Source organism: Vanacampus margaritifer, chromosome 2 (genome assembly GCF_051991255.1).
Source record: "Vanacampus margaritifer isolate UIUO_Vmar chromosome 2, RoL_Vmar_1.0, whole genome shotgun sequence".
In the NCBI taxonomy this organism is placed as follows: Eukaryota; Metazoa; Chordata; class Actinopteri; order Syngnathiformes; family Syngnathidae; genus Vanacampus; species Vanacampus margaritifer.
The window spans coordinates 53,572,093-53,584,862 of NC_135433.1; the positions used below are offsets into that span (position 1 = coordinate 53,572,093).

The 12,770-nt window shown below is 40.8% G+C and overlaps 1 protein-coding gene across 4 annotated transcripts in view; it reads right to left on the reverse strand.

The window, feature by feature from the left end:
- The window catches only part of smg1 (SMG1 nonsense mediated mRNA decay associated PI3K related kinase), a 57,992-nt gene extending 46,145 nt beyond the window's left edge, over nt 1–11,847 (reverse strand). For 2 of the 4 annotated variants that reach the window (XM_077556167.1, XM_077556166.1), the window contains exon 1: nt 3,158–3,375. In XM_077556167.1, the coding sequence (XP_077412293.1) occupies nt 3,158–3,234 (77 nt within the window). In that variant the 5' untranslated portion in view covers nt 3,235–3,375. Of the gene's footprint in view, nt 1–3,157; nt 3,376–11,456; nt 11,575–11,697 lie in introns of those variants that run through there. The other 2 variants (XM_077556168.1, XM_077556169.1) reach the window with 2 other exon arrangements.
- Between the last annotated feature and the right edge of the window lie 923 nt (nt 11,848–12,770).

Below are 12,770 nucleotides of genomic sequence, written 5' to 3' on the forward strand. Positions count from 1 at the left end.
CGAGATTTTTTAAAATAAGATTTTTGTTCTAATTCAATTGGGAAAATGAGAATATATATATATATATATATATATATATATATATATATATATATATATATATATATATATATATATATATATATATATATATATATATATATATATATATATATATATATATATATTTATTTATTTATTTATTTATTTATATACACACACACGTATTTAACTTTCGACTGAAGACACTAGCCATTAAGAAAACAAAATTTTTGCATGTTCGGGACCCGTGAAATAGCCTGCTACCTGTTTTCTCGGTTTGGTCAACTGACATTCAGAACATAGCGGATTTTGGCAGGACGTCCAAATCTTTGTGTCACTGCTCTGCCATATTTTCTCTACTTGATGATGACTGGCTTCTCTGTGGTTCACAGCACAGACACAATGATTTGGAAATTATTTTATACTTTTTCTTCTCCTAATTGATAACCTTTAAGCAATGAGCTGCCTCTGATGCTGTGCAAGCTCACTGCTGACGATGGCTTGTGCCTATAGAGCAGCTAGACCAGGGTACACCAATTCCGGTCCTCGAGGTCCAGAGTCCTGCAGGTTTTAAATGTTTCCGCCTACCAACACACCTGATACTAATGATCAGGATCATTATCAGGCATGCTGATGAGCTGATTATATGAATTAGGTGTGCTAGTGGGTGGAAACATCCAAAACCTGCAGGACTCCGGACCTCGAGGACTGGAATTGGTGAACCCTGAGCTAGACTTTATTTTGGGTTAATCAACGGCACTTTAAATAATGGCAGGTGTGTGCTGCCTTCCATTTAAAAAGTGTTTGGAACTTTGGAATGTAATTGGTTAATTCTGAACACAGTCCCAACCCTACTTACGAAAGGGTGTGCAACACTTGTGCAACCACAATATATTGTTTATTTTTACTTCCCCTCTCGATCTTAGTTTTACTCAATTGAGTTTTACAGGTTATAGAGTTTAAATTAAATGGTGGGAACATTTTTGAAATGATTTATCTTAGGCTCATTTTGTATACCACAAATACCTGACATTTGAAAAGGGGCTTGTAGACTTGTTATTAGGTGTGTGAATTGCCTAGTACCTTGCGATTCGATCTGTATCACGATTCATAGGTCACGATTCGATTCGATACTGATTCATCTTGATACGAATCGATAAGTCAGTCGATTTTTTTAAACTAAAATTTACAAAATACTAATCAGTAAACTTGTACATGTACACTGTAAGATTTATATGAAAATGTACTTCAGGCTTATAACTGTGAGCCACTGTATTTAACAAACAGGTTGGAATCTGTTTCATGTTTGAACAGCATTGAAATAAAATATTAAGGCTTAATGTTCCATTAATATAACATCCTTCCATGCTTAAAGTGTGAAACCTAACCCTAAGTAAGACATTTTGTTGAATATTTCCAGAAAAAATTGATCTTTAAAAATCGATTCGGCTGCATATGAATCGATACGAGAATTTTGTGCTGTATTATCGCAATATATTGCTTAAACTATTTTTTTTCTAACACCCCTGCCCCTATTTATTCCCAATAGCAACAACCGATAATATGTTAACGCTATTACATTATTATTATAACGACAGAAGTGAAACCTTAACATAAGAGAAATATGCACAAAAACACAACTGCGTGGCTGTTAACTTTTCTGCTTCTCACATGGCCCCTTTGGAAAATGAATTGCCCACCCCTGCCATAGTGTGTTATAAAACATGTAGTGCTGTCACTATCGAATAATTTTAGAAAAAATGAATCTATCGATTATTCAATCGATTAATCGGATTCATTTAAATTTTGCATTCAAATGTATTACAAAAGCGATTGTCGATTAATTTGATAATCGATTACTTATGGATTAACCGATTAATTTTGACAGCTCTAAAAACATGCACCAAAAATAAACAGATTTTGATTGGTCAGAATACAGACTTTTTGATGAACTTCCTGCCAAATATGCGCAAAATATTGGAGGGATTGGGAAAAAAACAAAGGTTAAACAGTGATTGAAGCAACATTCTGAATGTAAAAGGTGCTGCATAAGCATATTAGTGTATACTTTTAGTTAATTAGAATGTTAAAATATTTACTGTAGCCAACTTAGTAGCAATGCTCTAAAAACATGTACCAAAAATAAACTGATTTCGATTGGTCAGAATACAGACTTTTTGATGAACTTCTTGCCAAATATGCACAAAAACTTTTGTGCATTTAAGGTGTAAATACAATAAGTGTAAATTGAGAAGAATTTAATACCGTTAAAAATGGCACTTGTCCCAACATAAGCGCTAGCATATTTACACGGTGAGAATGTGTGGTGAACTCCCTCATGTCTGCTGCTCCCACATGGTCATAGTTCAATGCAGTGTGGACACCTCGTGCTCATCAACCAGACATTATTATCATCGTGGCTACAAATTAAATATTAACCTAAAAACTGGAATGGATGAAACGAAAGCAGATGCATTCTGAGGGGACAAATGGGTAACTGCAAATTTTCGCGAGAGTGATGTCAATCTACGGCCTCCCAATTTAACCTCGTTGAATCCACGGTTGATTATTTTAAGGCCCACTGGCCAGGGTTATCTGTCTTTGTCAAAAAACAAAAACTAAACTAAAACAGAAGAAGCAATCTATTGTAAACTCAAGTACGTATACAGTATATGCTTATGAGAATTCCATAGACACGTAGAATGCAAATCAACACACACCGCAGAAGCTGGGCGCCGGCATCAAACAAAGGCATTTCTGTCAGAATTTGTTAGCGCGCGCTTTACGATCAGATGTCCAAGCACAACTGGCATCAATTCGCAGGTGTTGATCACATTTCAAATGAATGTTTGAAGGCAATCCCATGCTAACGTTAGCGTCATATCACCAAGTCAATCCTGCATGGGAGGCTCGCACACCGCCTAAAACTAGACAAGTGACGGGCTTGTGACCACGTAATGTTTTACAAGGCCAATACTCGGCCACGTATAGGTGTTTAATTTAATGAGTTGGGGGGAGGGGGGGGGGAGACAAGTCCCTTTCCATGCGGTGACTACTTCATGAAGAAGCTGAGCACAGGCCCTAAAACACACAGCGTCTTATTTTCATCAGTCGTCCCCGAAAACAGAGCACCAACCTGGGCTGCCAGTCATTCCGGTGTGGCTGCAGTTTGTGGGCACCGCTGAGCCGAGACCTCGAGGCTTTCCGGCTCATTACCTTCTGGGGAGCTGCATGGCCCGCTTGCAGCGGTAACGTTAACCGATTACCTCGGGCTTATGTTTCACTTTCTGATATTGGCAAGTAACGCAAATCGGTGGCAACTCGTTGTTACAGTTAGCTTGAGGTTGTGTTTGGTTAGCCTTCTTCGTGCTGAAAGAAGCAGCCGAATCGCGCTTTTTTTTTGTTTTGCGCCTCCTATCGACTGATGATCTCCATTACAATGTACTATATTTTAATAATAGCCAACTACACAATATTGGGTAGGTTTCTGCGTAACATGTCATAATACGAAACTAGCATTGTCAAGAGTGGTCTTTTAAAGACTGTTCCAGTTATATAAGTAACGGTTTCCTGTAACTAATATTAAGAAAGTTATGACTTTTTAAAAGCAGTGAAAGTGCACTCATTTCTGGCTAACGACTTAAGCAAAGTCAATGGGAATCGAGATTTTACTGGTGTGACTTCTTTTTTTTCTTATCGAATCCGAGTTTCAAACTTCTATCAATTTTATCCTTTTTTCAAAAGACTGCTATCATTTGAAAGCTTGTCAACACAAACACCAATAACATATGGGTCATTCCAGAATTGGAGGACAAATGAAAAATAATCCGTCTGTTCTGATTTTCTGTTACATGTTCATCAAAAAATAGCTTGGTAATAAATTACCAGCTTTCAGATCAATGGTACAATTTATTTTTTATTATTCTTATTTTTTAAATCACAGGCCACCCCGTCACTAAATTGCAGCAACATGGCTGCAGGAAACGGGTTGCAAATTTGGACGAATAGCCTTCTCTCAGGAGTAGAAGCTGTTAATGCTGACCAAGAGAAACTTATAAGAAAATAATAATAACAATAATTCTTATTCTGATCATAACATGGTTACATGAGGCAGAGTGAGACATTCAATAAAGGATAACTATTTTATAAAAATATGAAAAATAGAAGAGAGTACATACCTGTTCTTTGGAAAACTTTGACAATGTCAAGTCCAGCGTATCATCTGATTCACAGCTTTCTTGGTAACAGGGTTGTGTGCATGTTGTAGGACACACGTTCCATGAATAACGATATAAATATTATGTTTATTAAAACAAATGTTCCCAGTTACAAGGGACAGCAACGGAAACAAATAGTACAACAACAAAAAAGGCATTTTAGGGTGTACTCCAGACTTATTTGGCATTTTAAAAACTATTTTCAAGCATTATTTTTTCTTAGTTTTTTTTTTAAGCTTTGGTGTCAGGACAAGTAAATTTACTCAGAAACTGCACATTTTAGTAATTTGTATGTGGATTCTTTTCAAATTTGATGAGTGGGACGTAAAATGTCCTCCAATTCTGGAATGACCCATTACCCATACAATTGTTGTTTGTCATCCATCCATCCATCCATCATCCAAACCGCTTATCCTTATTAATTCCAGTCACTATGCGAAGCAATAAGTAAATCTCATCAGAACATGAAACCATCATAATTTTAAAACTAAAATGAGTATTAAATTGGAAATTTCAACTGAAAATAATCAGAAAGTCTCCTTTCAGTAAAGTAATGTGCATATGTAAATTAGTCATATGAATGTAGTACAATACAGAAGAAAATGCAAAATAATAGCAATTATTTTTGTGCATCATGTTTATAATAGATGCCTATTGTTAATATGCATCATAAGGAACAAATATGTCAGAGTTAGGAGTTATTTGTTTTTGACAAAATTCCTTAAATTAGCATTGGAAGCAGTGAAAAATATGAGGCATGGCGGTCAGTGTCACGTCAAAAAAAATGTGCCCAAGCCAACCAATTTACTTCAAATTTGGCAGAAACATAGAAAAACAAAAGTATGGCCATTCAGGATTGAGAGACACATGGATTGTATATATGTTGAATCAACACTTCATCACATCCCCAGAATCCACCCCGCTTACACACACATTCACTTCATGTCAACAATCTTACCAAACAATTTAAGCATCTAACAATACTTAATGCAGCTCTGCTTACATTTGTATTTATGTATGTATTGTCTTCTGGTAATCAAGCTTCCAAGAAATTTGGTGTGGGGGCAGCCTTCTCAACTTCTTTTTTTTTTTCCCAGAATAATTTCCCCACTTTAAAGTTTAAGGTCATCAACCAAATGTAATTACTGTATCAGACAAAGATAACCAAAGTAAACACTCCCAAATAGTCAGTTTTTAAAATGTTATTCTTTTTAACTATTTAGAACTTGACTTGCTGGTGTGTTTACAACCGTTGTCCTGCTGCAGAACGAACCCAAGTGTGCTTCAGCTTGGGGTCACAAACTGATGGCCGAACATTCTCCCTAAGGATTTTCTGGCAATGAGCAGAATTCATGGCTTGGTCAATCACAGCAAGTCATCCAGGCCCTGAAGATGAAAAGCAGCCCCAGACCATCACACTACCACCAAAATATTATCCCAAAGGTCTTGGGAAACATACTTATTTTTATAGTTTGTCTGGGTTAACAAATTTGAAATGCATTTCTAATTTACTAGTATTTAGAGTATTTGATGCTTCACCTTTACACTAACCTTGAGTCAGTGCATATGGTTTATGGTGGACCGATATGATCATACAACACATATCCGCCTTTATTTTTGAAAAGTGCCGTAGCCGTCTAGAGAGCCGCTTTTAAACGCCAGACAGCATTTGGAGCGCGTTTTTTACCCGCCTATCACCAGCTGTCGCTTTTCAAAATAAACGCCGGGTGTGGAGCATAGATATCTGTAAGAACACTAGATGGCTCGTGCAGCTTGTGAGCTATTGAGAAGTAACTTCGTCACAGGGTGGCCATCCTGGGACAGGGCTTCTCGAGCATTCATAACATTACAATCCATAGAGCACAGACTTTCAAATAGCTGTAGATTGTTCAACTCTCCCAAATTCCGTCCGTCCGTCCGTCTTCTTCCACTTATCCGGGGTCGGGTCGCGGGGGCAGCAGCTTTAGCAGGGAAGCCCAGACTTCCCTCTCCCCAGCCACTTCAGCCAGCTCCTCCGACGGGACCCAAGGCGTTCCCAGGACAGCCGAGAGACATAATCTCTCCAGCGTGTCCTGGGTCATCCCCGGGGCCTCCCGCCGGTAGGACATGCCCGGAACACCTCCCCAGGGAGGCGTCCAGGAGGCATCCGAACCAGATGCCCGAGCCACCTCAACTGGTTCCTCTCAACGTGGAGGAGTAGCGGCTCGACGCTGAGTGCCTCCCGGATGACCGAGCTTCTCACCCTATCTCTAAGGGAGAGCCCGGCTACCCTGCGGAGGAAACTCATTTCGGCCACTTTTGTCCGGGATTTTGTTTTTTCGGTCACGACCCACAGCTCGTGACCATAGGTGAGGGCAGGAACGTAGATCGACCGGTAAATCGAGAGCTTTGCCTTTGGGCTAAACTCCTTCTTCACTACAACGGACCGATACAGCGTCCGCATCACTGCAGACACTGCACCGATCCGCCTGTCGATCTCCCGCTCTAACCTACCCTCACTCGTGAACAAGACCCCAAGATACTTGAACTCCTCCACTTGGGGCAGGATCTCATCCCCGACCCGGAGAGGGCACTCCACCCTTTTCCGACTGAGGACCATGGTCTCGGATTTGGAGGTGCTTATCCTCATCCCAACCGCTTCACACTCAGCTGCGAACCGCTCCAGTGAGAGCTGGAGATCACAGCTTGAAGAAGCCAACAGCACCACATCATTTGCAAAAAGCAGAGATGCAATGTTGAGGCTACCAAACCGGACCCCCTCAACGCTTCGGCTACGCCTAGAAATTCTCTCCATAAAAGTTATGAACAGAATCGGTGACAAAGGGCAACCTTGGCGGAGTTCAACCCTCACAGGAAACAAATTCGACTTACTGCCGGCAATGCGGACCAAACTCTGACATCGGTCGTACAGGGACCGAATAGCCCGTATCAGGGGGCTCGGTACCCCATACTCCCGAAGCACCCCCCACAGGACTCCTCGAGGGACACGGTCAAACGCCTTCTCCAAGTCTACAAAGCACATGTGGACTGGTTGGGCGAACTCCCACGCACCCTCGAGGACCCTGCTGAGGGTGTAGATCTGGTCCACTGTTCCACGGCCGGGACGAAAACCACACTGCTCCTCCTGAATCCGAGTTTCGACCTCCCGACGGACCATCCTCTCCAGCACCCCTGAATAGACCTTACCTGGGAGGCTGAGGAGTGTGATCCCTCTAAAGTTGGAACACACCCTCCGGTCCCCCTTCTTAAAAAGGGGAACCACCACCCCGGTCTGCCAATCCAGAGGCACTGTCCCTGATGTCCACGCGATGCTGCAGAGACGTGTCAACCACGACAGCTCCACAACATCCAGAGCCTTTAGGAACTCCGGGCAGATCTCATCCACTCCCGAGGCCCTGCCACCGAGAAGCTTTCCAACCACCTCGGCGACTTCAACCCCAGAGATAGGGGAGCCCACCTCAGAGTCCCCAGACCCTGGGGACTCTGAGGTGGGGAGAGGGGACTCTCCCAAATTCTCAAACAAATTTCATTTTTCTTGGTCGGTATGACGCCAACTATGCTACCAGCCAATGAAATGGGAGAGGTTACCACACAATAGAGAGCATGCCAAGCCCTTCACTGCCACGGCCAATCTAGCAGATTGTCAGTGGACTGGAACAAGAAGGACAGTCCTGTTACTTGAGTCTCCTCTAACCTCATGATCCACAAGTGAGTGACGGTGAACTAATTACACTTTACTAGTTACATGCGGTATATCTGGTCGTGACACGTTTTATAACATTTTCTAGAAAATTTCTTGGGTGGTGGCCAATTTACTTGGGTGGCCTGCCCAAGTATTATTATGGTGTGGGAAACACTGCTTCGAGACCAACCACCATGAAAAACAAGAAGCTAGTTTGATTATCATTGATTATTTAATCAGTTTGATTTAAGCGATTCCCCGTGTCCACAAATCCACACGTGTGTTTGTTTGTGTGTGTGTCTGTGCATCATACTGAACATGCTTTTTTTGCAGCCATTGCATCAAGCATCAGAGTGAAACAACCATACTTGGCCTCATCTTCATGGGCCTGTCTATTCAGGATGTCCAGAATCATTTAGATGAGGCCAGATTTGGCGTCAAGAGAGCTCAGCCATCTTGGTAAAAATTATTAGCCATTTAATCATTCATCAAATGAACTACTGACCCAAGCACCCTGCTGTGGACACTGGACATACTAAACACATCTATAAGCAGTTAAATAAGTAAGTCGAGCCATAAATGATACTATAACTTAAGTTGTTGATGTAGTTCAAATTAGAGAGAAACAATACATTTACAATGAATGAACTGGTGAATCTTCAGAGTCTCTCTCAGGTATATGCCTTTGGACCATGCAGATGGAGCGTGAGGGCAAATTCACGCTGGTCCTTGGTGTACTCTACAGCCTGCTTCGACAGGAGCTGAATTGGGAGATCTGAAATTTAATTTGAAAAAGTGTTCTTTTTTTATGTCTCTTTTGAATAGAAATGAGGGGATCAAACAAATAATATTCAATGAATTGCTGATTTTACCCGAGTAGCATTCAAGCTTGTCTGTCAGATCTTCATTGATCAGACGTTTGTCTTCTAGCTGCTCTAGAAGAGCATGCATGTTTTTCTTGGCCCTCCTTTCCCTCATAAAGGCATTGCATTTCTGGCGCTGCAGTTTCCGCACTGTTTTCATGGCTGCATCAAGTTTGGCCTTTAGAGCCTTGGGGCAAGAAGGTAACGCGTATAAGTGGTCAGTGGCTATCCTCTTCCGGCTCTGTTGCCTCTCTGCAGTGGCTGCATGTTGCTATGGAACAATTATAGGAATATAATAATAGAGTTAATAACAATAACTTGTTAACAATTCATGTTCACTAGGGGTGTAAATCTCTCCAATCAAGACGACGATATGCATCTCGATAACATGCGGTGCGATTCGATACAAGGACGGTTCGATTTTAAAATGGAACAATCCGGTTCGGTTCGATTCAGTAGGATTACGATGCGATTCGGTGCAACGATTGCTTGATTACTAGTCAACTGCTAAATTCATTTATAATTATTTTGATACTCCATTAATCGTTTGAATATCTTGTTTAATTTAAAATGATCTAAATCTCATAATTTGCACATTTGCAAACATCTGCTTTTATTTTGGAAATCAGCGATCAACATTTTTGCATATTTAACGCTCCGACATGTCACAGACCAAATTAGGAAGTAGCAGTCTTTTAAAATGCTATTTTATCATGCATCTGACTAATAAAATGCAACACTATTGATGGGCGAGTACCGATACCATGTATCTGTGCCAATGCCCGCCTTATTTTAAGGTTCTTTAATGTTTCGGCAATATTGTTTTTTTAACATTTATTTGAGTATGATTTTTACTTAATATTTTTCAATACGGGCGGCACGGTGGAAGACTGGTTAGCACGTCCGCCTCCCAGTGCAGAGGACGTGAGATCGAGTCCGGGCTTCGGCCTTCCTGGGTGGAGTTGGCATGTTCTCCCTGTGCTTGCGTGGGTTTTCTCCGGGTACTTCGGTTTCCTCCCACATTCCAAAGACATGCATGTCAGGTTAATTGAACTCTCCAAGTTGTCCATAGGTGTGATTGTGAGTGTGGATGGTTGTTTGTCTCTGTGTGCCCTGCGATTGGCTGGTAACCAGTTCAGGGTGTACCCCGCCTACTGCCCGAAGCCAGCTGGGATAGGCTCCAGCGACTCCCGCGACCCTTGTGAGGACTCGCGGTTCAGAAAATGGATGGATGGATTTTTCAATACATTCGAATGTAATCATCACACATGACACTTTAATTTCCTACATTCAAGCACAGTGTTAATGTTTGTTGCAGTGGCCTACAGTAATACATACTTGTTTATTTTAGGAATAAATCCTCCACCTCATTTTAAGAACATTCAGCTCCACTATGTTATTGTATTATGATGCTGGTCCAAATGGTGGTACAATGACATTTTTATTTATTTATTTTTGTGTCTGTATACAGGCAGTTACCCCTATATTTTCCTAATGCAATTTTATTATAATACATATAATAACAATAACGTTTTGTCATTATTACTGCATTCCAATTGCAGTCGCAACTATATCATTAATATGACAATCAATGACAATTATGTTACGTATACCAGTACTGAGTTTATATGGGGAACTACGTGTACTCAACGACACAAGAAAATAAAATTTAACGGGTATATGTTGATGTTCTATCTTCGTACTCGTCATCCCTCCGCAATCCTGGCTGATTTACCGCTTGTGAAAGCCTCTGATTATCCTTCTTTTACACACTTTAGTGTCAAAGCCAGGGGACGCTGCCAAGCCATTAAGAGCTGACAAAGGTTGGCATCCTGGACGTCCTGTCATCTTTTGTTTCCCCCCGCGACTTACGAGCGAGCCCAGGGGGTAATTCAAAGTTGTTTTATGCGACACGGGGGCAATATAGTTACGTTTTGGAGCAGAAACCGACACAATATTCCCGTTTTCATACCTCCTACTGTCGCGACAGAACGGATTGTTTGCTAATACTCGCTAGCAGTAGCATGCCGCGCCGGCAGATATAAGCGATGCGTCGTTGGGTTGGAGCGATGTTGTGAATGAACTGTAACCAATCACGTGAGTCACTGGCCGCATCGAGGATTGTGGGATTACTGTATGAAAATTGTGTTTTTTTCCTCCTCCTCGTCATTGGCGACGTGGCGAACGGGGAGCGAGCACCTTGTAAAATTGTGCCAGCAACATAAAATCAATTTATAACATTTGACCGGGCCATGGGCCAGTTCAAGCTATTTCTAGACCGATTCATTAGTCCGTGTGCCGGCGCACTCGCATCATTCAAATCAAAACCGGATTTCCGGTTCAAATCTTTTTTTGTTACACCCCTAATGTTCACCTATAAATGCTAAGACCAATTTAACATTCTCTAAATCTATAATAGAGAATATGTGTCTCTTGATTGTACAGTTTCACTACCCCTGGGTGTAGTTTGCACATGTTTATTCATCGGTGTATGAGTGACATACAGCAAGTGAATAACCACTGGTTTTCAGTCCTTTACACAGAAAGCACCTAAAAAAAATTGGGCTCTTCTTAACACCATCCTTTCTGGGCACCACTGAGATAAACAGTTAGAAGCGATATGGCACTTTTGTTCGTGACATTCCACATGCCTGCAAATACTCAAATACTCACATAATCAGGGGGAGGCTCATTCTGAAGGCCCATGGGCAGGATTTCTTCTGCTCTTCTAGTAGCAGTTTCTTTTCTTGTTGCTACCGGCTGAAGTTAAGCAGTTAATTATTCAGATGTTCTGTGGTACACAAGACATTACGTATTCCTAAACTTGCAGAAAGTATGACATTAAATTACATATCTAAATATGTATTTATCCATCTTTAACAGCTTGATTTCTTGTGGCCAATGAAGCACATACCTTTTGAAGATGAGCGGGGAAGTTGAAGATTTGAGGCAGAGCACCAGCTTTAAGCCGGACAGTCTGCCCTGTCCTGTCAAAATCTTCTCCTACAAAGTGTTCACTGCACAGCAGTGACCTATCATTAGCGATGAAACCCTCCCTTCTTAGGGTAAGTTCCCACTGCCTTCTGCGCTCTCTGCTTTTAGGAAACCTTAAAAATTAGACAAAAAAGTATTCAGATACATTATTGTCAACATGTTCCACTTTTCTTTCCTTTAAGGGTAAGGACAAAAAAATACAGTAGGCCTATATATTTATATTTAGCTTACATAAACAATTAGAATTTGATAATAATGGTAAAAAAATCTAAACAAAATGATGAGGCGGTAGACATTTCTAAAAAGCCAGTCTTACAATATCTCAAAGCCACACTGTTCATGTGTAACATAACTTGTATTCTATAGAACGAGCATTCTAATTTTAGTCATAATACTGTCATAATATCACATCTTACTTGTGAAAGGTGATCCCACGGCTTCTCGTTTGGAGGCTACGTTCATTGGCGCAGCCATAGGCGGCACAAAAATCAGGCATATTCACATGAAGTGGTATTTCTGTAAACACAAAGCCAGCATAAAGAATCTAAATGTAAAAAGAAATGTTTTTAACAAACGAAACGCAAATGATGTGCAACTTAAGTTATGTTGAAACGAAAGAGTAACTCAGCCTCACCCGCCACTGTAAAATTGCAGCGTCTACTTTGTAATTAATCTGTCAGGTCTATCCAAACTATGGCCCAGGGGTCATTTGGGGCCCACCATATATTTTTCAGTGGCCCGCCACATATACTAAAAATGGCATTTGGTGCTGTCTACGAGGCAACAACAACAACAACAAAAACGTGCAGGTGGGCAGTTAGAAGAGAGGGGGCTAAAAAAATAGTTGCCACTACTAATAATAAAATAGTTTATGTTAATAATATAATAATTTTAAAGTGGTCCTTGCATCCTTCCATTTTTTCCCAAAAACGTATAAATGCGTTCTATTTGAAATGTTTTAAGTGTCCCAAAGATGTATTTATACTTTTTTTT